Raw genomic sequence first — 18,666 nt, forward strand, 5'->3', positions numbered from 1 at the left:
TAACATGTTCCTCTAAACCAAGCTGTGCTTGCATACTTGGTTGTATACTTAAGTGTCAGGGTGGCTTTGAATTTAGTTGTTACTGAGATTCTCTGCTAAATGAAATCTAGACTAGTCATTTTATATTTAATTTCTTTAAAACATCTCAGTCTTGGGTTTTCAGTTAAATGCAAATACAGCACATTCTGAGAGTACAGCACATTCTGAGCATGTGGATTAAATCATACTCATAGAAAATAATTTGGGGAAATTATCCTTATTGAACAAATAAAGAATTGTTTCTTGTCATTATTGTCAAAAAATACCATATAAAAGCTATGCACATTAACATTGTATATAAGATTACAAATGATCTAGAGATGAATTAAAGTATGTAGGAGAATATTTGCATGTAAGACTGTGCCACTTTGTACCCGAGACTTGTGCATCTGCTGGATTTTGGTATCTTCAGGGAGAAGTGGGGTTTCAGAACCAATCTACCATATATACCAAAGGACATTTGAGGGGTCAGTCTGTTCAGATGGTGTCACTAAAAGACAGGGAATAATAGAACATGAGAAATGCCAACACCTGCTGTGTCAGTTTGAGCAGGTCTGAGTCTCTGGAACACTAGGTGACTCATAATAGAGTCCAAGCTAATTGGAGACTCTCTAATTTGGTGCCAGAGCCCAGGATGTTGCCTACTTCCTGCCCTTTGTCTACAGACACACTGCCTGGACAAACTACCCCACTTCCCTGTAGATCCTCACATAACACAGGTTATGTGCCATTTGACTCACTGGGCAGTAACTTGTTATGACCTTAGCTGATTGGATAATGTATGTATGTATGCCAGTGAACATACACATTAAACCAGATCTGCACCTCGATGCTGGTCTCTGGGGTCTGCTTTCCGGGAAACTCCTCTGGATTGTGTCTCTCTTCCCCCTCCCCCACAGAGCTCTGACGAGAGGGAGCAAAACCCCTACAGACATCTGGGCAGCTATTCCTGACAGTTGAGTGTCTTGTGTCTCTGTGCCTCCTGCAGAGGGAAGGTGACCTGGGAACATCTGGGAAGAGGTGCTGAGAATGGTACCTGAGGTGATTTACTATAACTCACGATTTCTGCCATGTCATCCTAGAATACCTTTAAGATTTTAGGGATGAGAAGCAGCTTTAAATACACATTATATTAAACTTCCCATATTCTTCTAATTTTGTTTCAACATGAAACGCAGTACTGGAGTCTTAGATTTCTTAAGTATTGAAGAGTTCAGAGTGAGATGAAGCATGCTATCCATCTACAGCTCAGTGTATGGGATCTAGAAGAAACGGAACAGTTAAAGTCTTAGGGGAGTAGAAACTGATGGAAACTCACCAAATTAAAAATCATTTTCTGTCACAGCTTTCGATGCTTACAGCAGGTCACTACGTACCACTATGAGAGTCTAGAACAATGCCAAGCAAAGTTTTCTTTGGAGGAATGAAGTTAATAACAAATCAGTGCATAATTTATGTTTTTCCATATAGCAGGGTTGAATGTTTGCAAAAGTGGTTTAAGACGCATTTGTATCCTCTCCCACATCAGTTACTGTCAGAACTAATTTACGTGCGAGAGCTTCTGTGAGAGCAAACACAAATGTATACACAGCTGTCTTAGCTGCCAGGCAGAGGACCCTGTACCTCCTTCCCTGCCTTGTCCTTTCAGTCAAAGGATCTGTATTTGATTCACAGATCAGACATTTTCCTAACTAATAAACTGCTCAGAGTCTTAAAAACTATATAGTCTCAATCTCTATGTGTTCCCTATTTGGAAGTTTAAGGCAGTGCCTTAACACTTGATTTTAAAAAATATATATAAAAAAAGACCTTGTTAAGTCTGATGATAAAATGTTGGCAAACTATTAGATTAAATGATGTCTAAATTGAGTGTCACAGTCCGTGTGGGGATCTTCTTTTCATATACCGTGGGAAGGATTGGAAATGTGACAGTTCATTCAACCCCATCTCTTAAACAGCATTATAAAGTCTATATTCCGTCTTTAAATGTCATCTTAAAAGATATCAACTTAAACGTACTGAATGAGAAACAGCTAAATTGCAACAAAGCCTAAGGTATTCCAGTCTTAATCAAAGCTTTTCTTAATAGGATTTTATCTGGGTCTAGTTCAATTATAATGAAAATTTAAATTGCATAAGAAGTTTAGATGCTTCCAGTTTCCAGCCTCAAGATTCAGAAATTTCATTCTGAAATGACATAGAGAACAATGATTTTGTTTTTCGTAAGAAGCCAAAAACTTCCATATGGGAAAACTTCCATATGGAAGTATAGATATACTGGATCCTACACATTTTCTTAAACTTATTTTTTGAGAATTTCATGCATGAGTACTGTATTTACATCATGTATATACCTCCTATTGCTTCTAACTCCTCTGTATCCCTTTCTAGATTCCCTATCAAACTTTTGACCTCTTGCATAATTCTTATTGTTACATGTTTTATACATATATTTTATACATTTTTGTGTACACACACACACACACACACACACACACATATATATATATATACACCCTATTCAGTTCTCTTAGTGTTACTTGTATGTACATGGGTTTAGGACTATAATTGCGCAGGGGACTTGTATCTACAGAGCTGAGTCTTTCTTTCAGACTGGATGCTACATCTTGCAATTTTATAAAAACACAAAGACTTAAATAAAACAAAACAAAAAGCTTTAAGAAATTAATGACCCTCAACAGAATAAAAACTTTAACAATTTTACTAACAATATTCTCTTAATATTGTATGAAAATATAAAATAATCAAATATGAGTTTTATTTAAAAAAACCTTTCCATTGTATAAAATGTTTAGTACATTTTACTATTGACTTATCTTTTAAAGTTTTTTTTAACATGTTGAGTGTCTTACCTACATTGATGTATGTTTGTGCAATACTCCTATAGTCCAGAAAAGGGTGATGGATTCCATGGAACTGGGGTTACAGAGATGCCTGTGTGTGCTAAGATCCCAGCTCCTTTACAAGAGTAACCAGCGCTTAATGTCTGAGCCATCTCTCTAGCCCTGCTTTTCTTGTAGATTTCTATATTAAAATTATCCATTTCCCCCCATGTAATTTAAAGAAGAATTTTAATTACTGGTTAAAGGATCTCCAAATTTTGTGCATAGTCCCTCAGGCCATCCTGATAAATTTGGACTCTGCTAGTCTCTATTTTATATTTTAGCCTCTCTTAAGCAGCAACATATGTTGAATCAGGGATTTTGATGACTTAGTTTCTCCCAACAAGCCATGTTATGTTAAAATTAATGACCAAATAACCATAAAATGCCACTCTAGGGATCAATGGTTTAGCTGGCAATAAAGCATTTCAACATTTATAGTTAAATTTATAGTAAATGGACAAGAAGGTTAAAAATCAGATTTTTTTACTTTAAGGAAGTAAAACTCTCAAAGGGACAGGATCATGGTGATGGATTCTTTGAAGACACATTTCAAATGGCAAGCCAGACATTTTTATGACCATAGTGTCATTAAAAGCCTTAGTTTCAAAAGCAACTGTTGTTTTAATTAGGGTTGTATTTTAAAATTTTAACTGCAAATGACTTTATACTGGGAGAACATCTAGCATACAGGGCACTCTAGTTTATGCTAGCAGTTTGAGGTACAATTATATGACCAGTAATAAAGTACCATCAATGATAGAAGTGTGACAAGCATAGATGTGGTGTTATTCCTTATATTGAAGTGCTAACATGAGAGATGTCACGTTTTCATAGTAGAAATTAATCATTTTCTAAATACAAGTTACCTTCTGGAGTTATCCCAGAACTCAGGAGGCTGAACCAGGAAGATTAGGAATCAGAGGACATTTTGGTGATGTAGTAAGTTCCAGAATAGCCTGGGTGGTCTAGTGAGAACTCACTTCAACACTTCCCCCACAACAACAAAAACAAGGAGTTAAAAAAAAAAAAAAGCAAAACCAAGTGAAAGGAAACTTCTCTTTAAATATTGAAATGGTTTGTACCATTGTGTAACTTCCCTGTCACTTACTCATTTAGTCCTTAGTCACACTGGTGGGTTCAAGTGTAGAATCCACTAAAAGTAAAAAAAGAAGAGCAGAAACTTGGTTGGAAGGACTCGGGTTTTTAAATCATCAGCCAGGAAGCTTTTTTGGAGTGTGTCAGGGATCATTTTACATTTTCTAGATGCCATTCAAATACAATGCAAGGATTGCATAGTCTACATGTTCCTCCTGCCTGTTCCAGAGCTAAAGAAATTTCCATCAGTTCTCGTGGCACACACTTGGACTCTCAGCAGACACAGAAGAGGAATTGTAAAGTTAAGACCAGAAGATGAATAAGTTACTTTTTCCTTACTGTGACAAAATATCTTATGAAAGCAACCTCAAGAAAAGCAGGTTTATTCCGGCTCACAGTGCAAGGGGTCAAGTCATCCTGAGGAACTTACTGATACCAGGAACATGAGGAGACTGGCCCTACTGCTCTGCGCTCAGAAAGCAGAGGGGCAGGAAAGCTGGTACTCAAGTTGCTTTTGTCCTTTGGTTCAGTTCTGGATCCCAGTCCACAGAATGGTACTTCTCACATTTGAAGTCATCTCCGTGTTCTGTTAATGTTGTCTAGAAATACCCTCACTTTTATACCCAGTGTTGTGTTTCTGTGTTGATTATAAATCCCATCAATTTGACTGGAAGATTATTATCAGTCCATATGGCAAAATACAACTCAAAAGGAAGAAAAATAAAATTATAGGTTTTTAAAACAGAACTTTCTCTATATAATTATTAATTTATTTTAACATATTCTGATGTTTATCTAACAAATAAAACCATTATTCTGAATAGAAAGTGATAGTTGAAGAATAGCTAAAAAGTAAGGGGGAGGAAATGGAAACACACACCCAAATGGATTTAGGAATGGAGAGAGAAGAAAATACATGGAAAAACTATATAGAAATAGGTATAAATTAAATTACAATCAAGCAGCAAGGCTGTGTAGGAAGAAAAGAAAGATACATTAGAGTTGTAGAAGCAAAGGACAGAGGGTTTGTCAAAGTTAAATGATAGCATAATGGGTTAGGAAGAATCAGCACTGTATGTTTGGTCTTTGCATGTCATGTAAATAAAACCTGTTTGGATTAAACTACAGTGCCTGCCATGTAAATGTGGGGAATAAGCCACATCACCCTGAGTGATGTAAATTGCTTTATTTGGAAATAATCTCTCCCCTCAAAATATGTAAACACATACAGTGTGCTAACCTCAGGGCTTGGGCTTGCTCTACACAATGCTATGTAGACAGAGGTTTTTTTTTCTTCAGACACCGGGTTCCCCAAATAATGACACTGAGACTTATTATTAATTATAAATATTCAGCTGATAGCTTAGGCTTGTTACTAACTAGCTCTTTCAACTAAATTAACCCATATTTCTTATCTATGATCTACCACATGGCAGTACCTTTTTTCCAGCACAGCATGTTCATCTCCTACTTTTTTTGTGTCTGGCTGGCAACTCCACCCTCTTTTACCCCATGCTCTCTTTTTGTCTGCAAGTCCTGCCTAATCTCTATCTGCCTACGTATTTTATTAGCCCTTTATTAACCCAATGAGAGCAACAAATATTCACAGTGTACAAAAACATTGTTCCACAGCAATGCTGTGTGGTCTTCTGAGCCTATCTGAAGCTTGTCCTTCACTGTTAGAGAAGAGGCAAGTATTTCAATGGAGAAATATACACGGAATTCAAAACTGTAAGCAGTATGGATGAGAAACACAGCTTCAGCTCAAGTGGCCCAAGAGTCTTTTCTGAGTAAAGTCTGTGCTGCAATCCTCAGTGAATTTTTAATTCACAATAACTGATGCTGTGGGTATTATGGGACATTGCCAGTGCCAAGGACAAATATTGGAGTGCTGGCTATTCTTGACTGTCAACTTGACACAACTGACAAGTGGGAACTTCCAATGAAGAACTGCTTCCATCAGATTGGCCTGTGGGTATGTTTGGGTGGTTTTCATGAATACTGATTGATGTGGGAAGGCCTAGTCTACCATAGGCAGTACCCACTCCCTCCGAAGGTGGGTCTGGAGTATATAAAAAGCTAACTGAGCATAATTCAGGAGGAGAAAGACAGTAAGTAAATCTGGGGTCCTTCATGGTTCCTGCCACCAGTTTCCTGAATTGAGTTCCTGCCTGATTTTCCTTGATGATGGACTGTGACCTAGGGGTCTAAGATGAAAGAAACCATTTCCTACACAAGTTAGTTTTGATCATGATCAAAGCAGCCCAAAAGCAAACTAAAACAGTTAATTAAAGGAAGGATTTAGATTTATCTCCTAGTTTTTCCTGTACTTCAGTCTGGGTTAATTTTAAATTGCTAAGTATAAAGGTTTATTAGTTACGTTTCCATTACTTTGATGAAATGCCATGACTAATGTAACTTATAGAAGGAAGGGGATTATGGTTCCAGAGTCCATCACCACCATAGGCAAGCAGCATATTAGCAGGCTGGCATGGTGACTGGAGACTGGAGCAGGAAGCTGAGAGCTCACATCCCATTAATTATAAGCAGAAAGTAAACAGTATGCTGGTAATGGCAAGAGGCTTTTAAATCTCAAAGCCTGTCCCCAGTGATATGCAACCTCCAGCAAGGCCATATACCATCTAAACCTACCCAAAGAGTCCTAAAAACTGGGGACCAAGTATTCAAACATCTGACCTATGGGAACATTTCATTCAAACCATCACAAAGGGTAGTTAGATGCCCCCTACACAAGGAGATTGAAAGCATGTAAGTATTTTGGTAAAAAGGACTTATTTTGTATTTATAACAATAAACTAGAATTCTACTTACTTTTCTTTAAATATTTTTTTTTAATTGTGTAGAAGACTGGCTCTGTTGATTGAAAAAATATTTAAAGATAAGATTGGAAAGGAACTCTAAGGGAAGGAAGTAATGGTAGGGGTGGGAGAGAGACAGAAGAATAATCAGAATGCATTAAATACATATGTGAGATTGTGAGAGAACAAATTTAATCGATAAAAAAATATGGTTCTTAAAGGAGTATTCATTTCTGGCATTTGTGTGAAAATCATTTAAACAATAGTACATTATACTAGATTGTATACTTCATTATGCCATTCTTAATAATAAAAGCACAACTTTCTGAACTTTTTAGTCAATAGCTCTCAACCTCCTTTTCATTTCTTTTCCTGTTATCGACCGGGCTTTTTTCAATTAAATGCTTCATTGTAACCAGCAATCAAATATGCTTTGTATAAATTCTTAGGCCTTAGAGAAACTGAGTGTTATTTGTCTTCATTCACATAACGGATGGGATGTGAGAAAGCTTGCTCAAAACTGGTCCCCAGAGGATGCTTTCAAATAGCATGTGGGTTTGCAGAGTTTCAAGTAGCAAATTAGTTTCAAATTGATCAACGTTTATCCCTTTCAAAACCCACTTAGGAAGTTTCAGAAAGGCATTGTAATATAAGGGGAGTGAAAGAATAAAAAGTAAAATCAAAGCAAACCACAGGTTTTTTTTTTTTTTTTTTTTTTTTTTTTTTTACCCTTTGAGTATGTCTAAAGCAACAGAGGAAGCTGAAATAAACTGGATTTTTGATTCTTTAAAATCACCAAAAGTAAACGCATTTCCTAGGATTTAGAAGGAAGATTGCGTGTTTAGGTGTGTGCATGTCACTTAGCATTTGGGATAAGTTTTGTATACAAAGAGGCATGTCTAACTTTTATATGACCTTGTCTCTTCCACCAAGCTCCAAGCTCTTCAATATTTTTTTCTCTCTCTGCCTTTAACACAGCAGAAACACTGATGGGAAGAGGTTTTGTGGCTGAAGAGAAACTCTGTAAGCTGCAGCTGTGTGCAGTCCCTGAGATCCTGACAAAAGAAAATCCTTTGGTCTCAATAGAGAAGGTTCTCTGGAGTCACTGAACTTGTGGAATAAATTCTCTCTCTCTCTCTCTCTCTCTCTCTCTCTCTCTCTCTATATATATATATATATATATATATATATATATAATATTAGTTTATTGGAATGACTTACAGGCTGCAGTCCAACAATGGCTACTTGTGAATGCAAAGTCCAGGAATCCAGCAGCTGCTCAGTCCCACGAGGCTGAGTGTCTCAGCTGGAATGGATGTGCTGAGAAGGCCAGGACCAGCAGGCGAACAATGAACCACCCTTCCTTCTTCCATTGTCCTTCTATAGGCTTCCAGCAGAAGGTGTGGTCCAGATTAAAGGTGTGCCTTCCAGCCTCAGGGTCTGGATTAAAGCCAGGTTGTCTTCCTGCCTCAAGGTCTGGATCACAAGTGTGCCCTCCATTTCTGGGTTATGGTTCATTCCAGATACAGTTAAGTTCCCAACTAAGAATAGTCATCACAGCAAGAAACAGTGCATTGACTTAAACATTTCAGTTATAAATATAGTGAGAAAGAATTAAAGGCACCCCATGAGTGGTCTTGCTCTTATGATGTTTGTATCCTTTACATAGAAAAATACTCCCCCACTTAGTCCTTTCCCTCCTCTCTCCTTTCCTTCCACAATGGGCGGTTATAACAAGAGTCTCGATGTCATGTTTCTCCTAAAGTATGACTCAGTACCTGTATACACTTGTCTCTCATCATGTTACCTTGTGGAAATGGGAAAGTGGTGCAAGACACTTCTCTGGCTATAGCTTTTTACTACATAATCTGTATTTTTTAAAAAGCACTTGTATGTGGCATATGGCAAACTGGCTTGTTGCCTGAGGAGTAGGGAAAATCTCAGACATTTTGTTTCTGACTTAACATGCTGAAGGAATTTACAGACTCAGATGTGTTTAAGACCAGACAAAGTACATGAATGATGGACATGTCTCAAGTATAAGACAATTGGTGGTATGCAACATAGAGTAGTAGAGTCTGTGACAGCCAAGGGGCAGTGTCTTCTTGAGAAATATCCTACTTTAAAACACTGGTGACCTATTTGACTCGGGAAAAACTTTTTACTAAACCCTGATGATGTGGGTTTAGCCCAGGAGCCACCATTCAGTATTTTGTGTATTACATATAAGATATTCAAAGTCAAGCCTAGATTTTGTTTTTCATTCTTGTTATCATGGAAATATCATAGTACCAATATGGACACAAAATTTTTTTCCTGAGTCAAAAACTGGTAAAAAGCCATATTCTACATACTCAACATTACCTAAGAAGGAATTCAATCTGAATTCTGAAGAGTAACAAGGTACTTACCATTTTTCTAACCCATTTAAGGACTCAGACAGACTATGTAGAAATCATATTTTTCTTTGAAGCAATCTTCTTATTTTTACTTGGTCTACTTATCTGTGTTAGTTCACTTAATCCTTTGGTATCATAATTGTATTTTTATTATTCTTAAACAGTTTAAATGCACTTCTATGGTCCATATTTAATGATAATTTTTTCATATCCAGTGTAATAATTGAAAGCTCCAATTATTCTGCGGTGGTTTGTGTATACAATAAGACCAACCAGAGATAGATTTATAAATATAAAGTTTGTCAGATCAAATCTGAGTTTTATTTTATAGGGATTGCTTTTAGGGTTATGTAAGCAGTTCTATGGATGATTACAAGCCCTCTTATGTTGATCTCAACAGATCTTTTCCTGTGTATTAGAGGGTGAATTTTCATATTCTACGCCAAACTTTAAGGATCCCACAAGAATTACAGATTATGGGATACATATTAAATAGTTCTCTGAATGTCTTTTTCGGAATTGAGAACAATTCCTCACAAATCCTAAGTGAAATTGGACTTATGGGGGCTTTAGTTTTCTGAGAAAGCAAAATGAAAAATCAGTGGAAACTATTAAGAAATACAACGGTAATATAAATATTTGTTCATAGGAAATTATTAGTAACTAGTAAGTGGTGGTTTTTATATATGACTTGAACAATTAGATGACATGCTTTGGAAATACCATATGCTAGAGATGATAAGAACATTTGATGTCTCTTCCATCATTAAAACATTGCATTTCTATAAGAGCAGAAAAAATCCAGTGTGTGTTAGTATAAAACACCACAGCTTGTGACGTACAGTAGTCTTGTGTTGTTCTGCTTCCTATGGGCCCACGTTGGAATGCAAAAATATTGTTTGTTGTTTTCTTTACTCTTTTGCTCTTTGGTTAGGGTGGGCTGCCACCCAGCTCCCCAATAAGTCACATGGAGTACTTATAAATGCCTGGCCTTAGCTTAGTTTGTTTCTTGCCAGCTTTTCTTAACTTAAATTATCCTGTCTATCTTTTGCCTCTGGGCTTTTTCCTTTTCTTAGTTCTGTTTATCTTCCTTTTATTCTTACTCTGTGGCTGGCTGTGTGGCTGTGTGGCTGGTCCATAGCATCCTCCTCTCCTTGTTCTTTTGCTCTTTCTTCTTCTTCCAGATCTCCCCTTCTATTTATTCTCTCTGTTTGCCAGCCCCGCCTATCCTTTCTCCTGCCTTGCTATTTGCCATTTAGTTCTTTATTAGATCTTCAGGTATTTTAGATAGGCAAAGTAACACAACTTCAGAGTTAAACAAATGTAATATAAAAAGAATGCAACACACCTTTGCATCATTAAACAAATGTTCCACAGCATCAACAAATGTAACATACCTTAAAATAATATTCCACAACAGTCTTGCATCTAAACTGTGGTGTTTCAGGCAGTGTTTGTAGGAATCACATGGTACCAGGATATGTGTAAACAAGAAACACATGCTGTTTATTTAGAATCAGGGATGTAGGAAGGCATATGATATAACATAGGTGATTGATACCAAACATCTCAATTATAGCACGTTAGTTTTAAAATTAATTTATAGTTATGTACATCAAGAATTTTTTTTGCCAAATTCTTTCCTAATTCTTTGTAACTCCCACATTTGTGACCTCTAAGTTAAAGAAGCCATAGTTTACACTGAACTGGTTTTCAATTGTATCTTAAGTCATTTAATAAAGTGCAATGGGATGTAGGCATACAATGTGGCTTCCCTAATTTCCAGAATATAGTACTATCTTGCATATAACACTTAATATTTCATTGTATTTCCACTCACTCTAGAAGCAACACTAAATATAAAGAGGGATTTTTTAGAACAGAGATATTTTGTCTCTGCATCTGATTGTGTACATGCCAATGTTTGAAGAGACATACTAACTTCCAGATTACTCATGATAATTTAAGAATTTTTTATATACTTAAATATAGGGCAGAAGTAGTTTATATCAATATTTGAAAATTAGTTTCAAGGCTATTTTGTGCTACTAAGTGGTGTTTTATTTATTCATTCATTTATTTATTATATGTATTTACTGGATTGGGAAAGTGTTCACCATGGTATGTGTGTGGAGGTCAGGGTACAACTAGCAGGAGTGAGTTCTCTCCTTCCAAGTGTGGGTCAAAGGGAGCAAACTCAGGTTCTTGTGCTTGGTGATAAGAGCCTTTGCTTGCTGAGTCATCTGACCATCTCCTAAGAGTCTTTTTAAATGATTTGTTTAATCAGTTATTAAGAAAGACTACCCATAAGACATAGAATTTGACTTTTTTTTTCCTATCAGAACTTGAAACTACTGTCTATTAGTTCTCAAGAATGCTCACATTTAAGTCCTTAACATACTGATATTTTGAAAAATGTTACGTACGATTCAACTATGTGTTAGAGTAATACCTGCCTGTCTTCTTTGAGAGGCAACACCAACATGCTTGTCGAAAAAGGTTATATAGAGTGAGCTCTAATAGGAATAAGTCATGTAAGCAGCAGTCTTCCAAACATGATGTTTACCTACTGTAGCACACTCTGGGTCACATGACATTCCTATAATTTTTCAATTCAAATGGCCAGTTCCTTAATTTGTGACTATACAAAGATAACAGATGAATGTCTATTCTAGAATGAAGTCATATATAGTATATATATATAGTTATTTTATAGTTATATATATATATATTTACTGTATAGCTGTTTCTATTTGTTACAACTGTATTTCCATTAAATATTGGATTAATTTTCTCTCCATGCACATTGCTACGCTAATGACAACCATGAGCTGTGTGTATGAAACATAGTGTGTGTCTCTTTGCCTGATTTCCTCTCTCCTTATTTCTGAGCTGAGCTGGTTGATGGCTCACTTTGCTGTGTTGAACTATATTGTATACACATTGATCTAAGCATTGCATTATTAGTAATTAATTTATCTTTTGCTATTTTCAGCTAATCATAGGCTTTTCTTCAATATACAATTTTTATAGTATTTTTTGCCAAATTCCTTGGTTGATTTCTGTTTATTAGTATTTGTAGGATTTGGTCCTAAATGTTTTCTGCATTTTGTTTTCTCTTCCAATAATATTTCTTTTAAAATTCTTCCCATTTGTTCTTTGACACCTATATACAGGTGTACAATACATTATGATTATTCTCCTCTTGTCCATGGACTCCTTATCATCCTTCCACCCCTCTCCTTTCCTCCTCCTCCAAGTGTGTTCTTTTCCCACATTTGTGTCTTTTTGTTTTATTTTGGGACCCACTGTTTTTAACTAGTATTGTCTGTGTGATTATGATTGGGAACTGCCTATTGGTGTGAGGGTAGGCTCCCGGGTGAATACACAACTGAACTGAAAACAGTTAACAATTACTACCCCTCCACCAGAATCTGTGGGTAGCCAATTTGAGTCCTCTTTGATCTATGATTGACACTTGACAGACCTAATCCGCTCAGTGCAGGTGGCCTAAGTTGTGCAAACATGGGTGCAATGCTTATGCATGCCCTGAAGTGCATTTGAAAGTCTTTCTCCCTATGTTCTATCAATGGCTATGCCATGTCCCGGAGTACATTTGAAAGTCTTTCTCCCTATGTTCTATCAATGGCTATGCCATGTCCCAGAGTACATTTGAAAGTCTTTCTCCCTATGTTCTATCAATGGCTATGCCATGTCCCAGAGTACATTTGAAAGTCTTTCTCCCTATGTTCTATCAATGGCTATGCTATGCTTCGGAGTATGTTTGAAAGTCTTTCTCCTAATGTTCTAGCTATCCTATTTTGCACAATGTTCCCTGAACCTTAGAGGGGATGGTATAAATGCTTTTTACAAGGCTGATCATTCAGCTGCCACCTATTTTCAGCCCCTTGACTAGCCACAGTCTCTACATTTATGATTATCATTGCAAAGAGAAGTTTCTCTGTTTAGGCTGAGAGTAGTGCTTGTCTGAGGCCATAAACATGAGTTGTCACTCTGTCAATTTAGTTAAACAATAGCATAAGCTCCTGCCTAGGGCCTAAGACCTCCTCAGTTATGGATTTTTTTACTGAGTTTACAATACCAGGCATGGATTTCCTCCTTGGAGAAACTCCTTGAAATATTTTGTTCCATAATGATGGTAATAAAAATTATGCATTTTATCAATTATATAGGTTCTTCTCAGGTAATATCAGGTGATCTATCTTTGCCCAGTACTTAAATCTTTAAATCTTTATCATGTTGACAAAACTTTATGATGTCCTAGCTTAAAATATTAAACAAACAAACAAAAAAAATAAAGAAAGGTTTGGGGAAGTTACCAAGATGTTTAAGGTCAACAAATTTGATCTTCCAAACCTCCCTTCTTGGATGGGCTTATCAATAAATGAGGGGCATGATAGCATTCCGTACAGGATAGAATTTGGCAATTGAAGTGAAATAAAAATTCAGCTTCCACACTCAGCAATTGTGAAGGACAAATGAAATGGAAATGTATTTTCCTTCACGGTAGAAAAGAGAATGTTTTTTTCTCTTAAAACTTTGGATTTGTCACAAGTACTTTTTTAACTAAACTATGGCAAGATGCTGAGTAAGTATAGCACACATTTGCATAAATATTAAAATAATTCATCATGATTAATTATATTACACTAGATCTCAGCTTTAGTCACAATCTGCCATATACTATAGTGATTTGCCAGTATTTCCTTTTTTTCCTGGGATTTTGGTGGAATTTCATATTCATGTGAGTTGCTGTGTTTAATTCGGTTCCAAAGAGGATCAATATGGATTCATCAGTTTCAGATACCTGTCGAAAAATGCATAAAATCACATTTGGAAGGGTGAAGACATCTAACCTCAGAAGTAGATAAACTCTTGATGAAAGACAAAAGGGGACAACTGGAAGAGGGGAGAGTGGGCTGACTTCAGATATGTAAAGGTCAGAAGGAAACAAGACAACCCCATTGTCTTAGGACCACATTGGACATTTACGGGAAAGTGGGTGGATCTGCATGGTGAGAGTTCAGACAATTGAAAGTCATCAGATGCAGTGTGGGGAACTGAGGAAGCTCCAAATGAGTATGTGTGGCTGACAAGGACCAAAGCAGCCTCAGACCCACGGGAAACTGACAAAGCCTTTCTTCCAGGTCAGGATTAGAGGATGGGAAAGCCTTCTTCAGGTCTCAGTGGGAATGTTTATGGAGAGTGTTAATCATTTACAAACGGATTAGCCAGTGTTTGCAAAACTATCAACTACAGCTTCATTTTTCAGGATGTTTACAGTTTGAGACTGCTGCCACCAGAGACCTCCTGCAGGGGCTAGCTAACTCCTCCCCTTCTGCTATCTGCTATACATAATAAATGCACTGGGGTTCCTGATGCTGAGGATTTGGTGCTGCTTTGTCAGAGGGTACACAGTTGCCCTGACCCCAGCTTTTCTGTCCTTGTGTCTTTATGGCTGTCCTTTCTTCATTCCCTCAAATGCCCCCACTCAGCCTTCCCTCTGTCTCTCTCAGTCTCTCTCTGCCTCTGTCTCTCTCTCTCTCTCTTTCTCTCTGTATGTATGTGTGTATAAATATGTATGTATATATATGGATATGTGTGTGGTTTCATATTTATGCATGTATATATGTGTGTAGGAAGATGCATGTGAATGGTGGTACAAGTGCATTTATGTCTATATATGGTATATACACATATATGTGTGTGTGTATGTGTGTCTTTGCACACTGATGCATGTATATATTGTGTAGGAAAGTGTATGTGATTGATGGTACAAGTGCACTTGTGTGTGCATGTGGAGATCAGACTACAAGCTCAGGTGTCATTCTCATGAACCATAACCATCTCTGTGAGCTAGGGTCTTTCACTGAGATCTGGAGTTTACCAATCAGGCTAGACTTTTTGTCCAGTGAACCATTAGAATCCTCCTGCCCCCACCTCCCCAATGCTGAGATTAAAGTCTCCCAACACCACCCATCATTTTCATGTGACTATGAGGAATCAAACTCACAACCTTATACTTCCTTACTGAATGAGCCATCTCCCAGCCTTGTGAATTCTTTTTCAGCCATGGGTTCTATGATTTCATTCACAATTCAACACCTTTCTTTTATACCTCAGATCTTGATAGTGGCTTCAGTGGGAGATGGCTTCACTGGAGATATTGCAATTGATGATCTGTCATTCATGGATTGTACCCTCTACCCAGGTAAGAGAAAGCATTTAAAATACATAAGAATTTCCAAATCTGTTTATTTGGAAGAATTACCAAGGAAATCTATACTTCATATTCAGGAATAACCCAAAGTGCCCTTGCTTTTACAATTCCTTAAATGTATTGATACTGGAAAAAGATATTGTAAATCTCTGCTAGTAAGTAATCATAAAACTGAAACATAGAAAAGATATTTGATCTATTATTTTAATCATTTATCATATATGAAAATGCCAGAAAGTCATATCTGAAGTTACACTGCAGTTTCATGATCTTTGTGAGACCTAAGTGATGGTAAAAATAATTATTTCAATATAGAATTTACTGAATTGTTTATAATCACATTGTGGTTTTTAAACTTCATTAGCATCTCATTTATCTTTAGTGACACTGATGTTTTAGATTTAGGCTATATTTTTAACTATTCCTAGGAATCGTATAGAACCTATTCTTCACACATTTTTTATTTATATCTATTGAAAATAGACTATTTACAAGACATGTATTTCCACCTACAACCTCTCTCCTAAACTCCATACTTCTGCTCTGTTCAACATCTAATAAAAGTCCTCGTGATAATGAGGGAAGCCACTAAAAATTACAAAAGCCCAGGCTTGTAACACGGTATGGAGAAGGGGATGCTCCTCCTCTGCAATGCACAGTGGTTCAGTAAAACTGGAAATGAAATCCATAAATATCACCCTGGCACTCAGCCTGGAGGCTCTTAAATCAAATGACATGGGAGACCAGTGTCATTTGCTGAGTATACTCGAACCCAAGTGCACCTGATTTGCTGATCTTTTTGTTGTTGTCTGTTTGTCTTTTGAAACAGAGTTTCTCTGTGTAATCCTCACTATCCTGGACCTTGCTCTGTAGACCAGGTTGGCCTCGAACTCAGAGATCACCTCTGCCTCTGAGTGCTGGGTTTAAAGGCATGAATCCCCCCACCACCCAGATCACAGATATCTCAACTCATTGTCCCCTCACCTTCACATCCCTGTGTGACAGAGCTTAAAACATGTTCAGGGGCTCCACCCCACTTCTCTGTAGTTAGGATCCTTCTCCAACTCATCGTTCCAGCAGCACTGACTCATGTCAGTAGTGTCTAGCTATTCTGTAGAACACTATATAAAGCAGGATTGTAGCTGAAGTTTTCCTGTGTCCACCCAGCTCCTGCAGCCGCTCAGACCCAAGTAAACACACAAAGACTTACATTACTTATAAACTGTATGGCCATAGCAAGCTTCTTGCTATCTAGTTCTTACATCTTAAATTAACCCATTTCTATTAATCTATACTTTGCCACGTGGCTTGTGGCTTACTGGTACTTTACTCTTGCTTCTCATGGCGGTGGCTGGCAGCATCTCTTGACTCAGCCTTCCACTTACCAGAATTCTCTCTGCTTGTCCCGCCTATACTATACTTCCTGCCTTGCTATTGGCCAATCAGCATTTTATTTATCAATCAATCAGAGCAACAAATTCATAGCATACAGAAAGACATCCCCAGCACAGGATCCTTTTCTGGAAGGCCAGTAAGAAGGAAAATTCATCGCCCATTCATATTTTAGTAAATGTGCCCATTCTTATTCATACACTTGGTCATCTTTTACCACAGATCTTTCCAGAGCCAACTCACTCATTTGCTCTAGCCTGAAGCCACCATTGTCCCACAGATGATTATTCAATTTGTTTTGTAAATTATCTATTATGGCTTTTTACTGTTTTATTAATAAATAATGCTCAGGAATCAGATGTTAGGGTATAAATCTGATAGGTCCACAGAGTGATGGAGAAAAAGATCAGTTGCCCCCCTCTCTACTTTCTCAGATTGAAAGGGCCCACAAATATTTCCAAGCCCCTCTTTATGTTTCTCTGAGTCTCTCTTTCCTTTTCTGAGTCTACCAGAAAACTCTATGGTTCATTCCAGCCAGCTGAATGTGGACTCCACCCTCTAGTCTCAAGGCCAAACTCAATTGGTGGTCTTGAAGTGACAATACAAACAAGTCTCCTGCAACATATCCCCCTTTTTGTCTAAATAAAAGGGAAAGATTTAAAGTCTAACATAGTGAAACTATATGCAGTAAGAACAATTATCAAGTAAGAATTACATTCACAATGTCCAGTCCATTTGTATTTGACAGCTTCAGAGAAAATATACCATTATCTATCCTCTCTAGGTGAGTTCCAAGTTTTGTAACTAACTTACTTTCTATCATAACTAAAGAAAACTCTAACTGTGACTATCTGGTCTTCAACCCCATCAGAGACCCCAGAAGGGTATAATATTACCTGAGTAAATGGGAAGTGCAGAGCAAACTTCCAAAAATATAGAAACAACAGAGACATCTGGCTTTCTGGACAGTCATCGTAAGGTTCCTCTGCAACATTGGTGTGTCTATCATTGGGGCCTACAGGCCTAGAATATCTGACAGATTTTTCTGTGCAGCAGGAAATTTTAAAGGACTTCCCTACTTTGTCTTGGCAAAGTTCGGCATCACTTCCTTTTGTGTCCTGCTCATCCAATTTGAACAGCATACTGTCAGCAGTCAAGACAGGGGCAGTTTCTTGACCAAGTGACCAGCTTTGTCACATTGAAAGCAAAATCCATATGGAGGTTCTTTGATACCCATCATCCCTTTTTGAAGTAAATTGGTGCTACCAGGAGCAGATGTGTCTCACTTTCATGAAAAGCCTTATGTTATTAAAATATTTTATGCCATATTCTGTAGTCCTCTGAAATATTTGAAAACCATCTATCAATTTAAAATATATCTCTCTTTTACCTTGAAAACATATTTAACATGACTATAAGATTAGTTGTTATAGATGACTATTAACCTGTCTTTCTTTATTATCCTAAATAGCTGTTAATGATTTAAAACTTTATATTACATTTTAAAGGAGCTGGATAGGTACAATACCTTAAACAAAAATATAAATATATATAGAGTATAACAAAAATAGCCTTAAATTTATATCAATACACAAAAACATCTTAAACAAGAGTAAAACAGTATAACAAAATAACCTTAAATTTGTATCAACATGCAAAAACACATGCCAATATAAATATTTGAGACAAGTAGTTACTTTTTTTAGTTTAAAAGTAGATTCAATAATTTATCCTTTTATTCTATCATTTCTATATCCCCCTTTTTCTTTTCAGAA

General features: G+C 36.9%; 1 protein-coding gene across 1 annotated transcript in view; it reads left to right on the forward strand.

Moving 5' to 3' along the window:
• Malrd1 (MAM and LDL receptor class A domain containing 1) overlaps positions 1–18,666 on the forward strand; it is a 609,872-nt gene that overhangs the window by 169,855 nt on the left and 421,351 nt on the right. The window contains exon 18 of the mRNA XM_059263620.1: positions 15,403–15,490. Within this exon, the coding sequence (XP_059119603.1) occupies positions 15,403–15,490 (88 nt within the window). The remainder of the gene's footprint in view (positions 1–15,402; positions 15,491–18,666) is intronic.

Source organism: Peromyscus eremicus, chromosome 5 (assembly GCF_949786415.1).
Source record: "Peromyscus eremicus chromosome 5, PerEre_H2_v1, whole genome shotgun sequence".
Lineage (NCBI taxonomy): Eukaryota > Metazoa > Chordata > Mammalia > Rodentia > Cricetidae > Peromyscus > Peromyscus eremicus.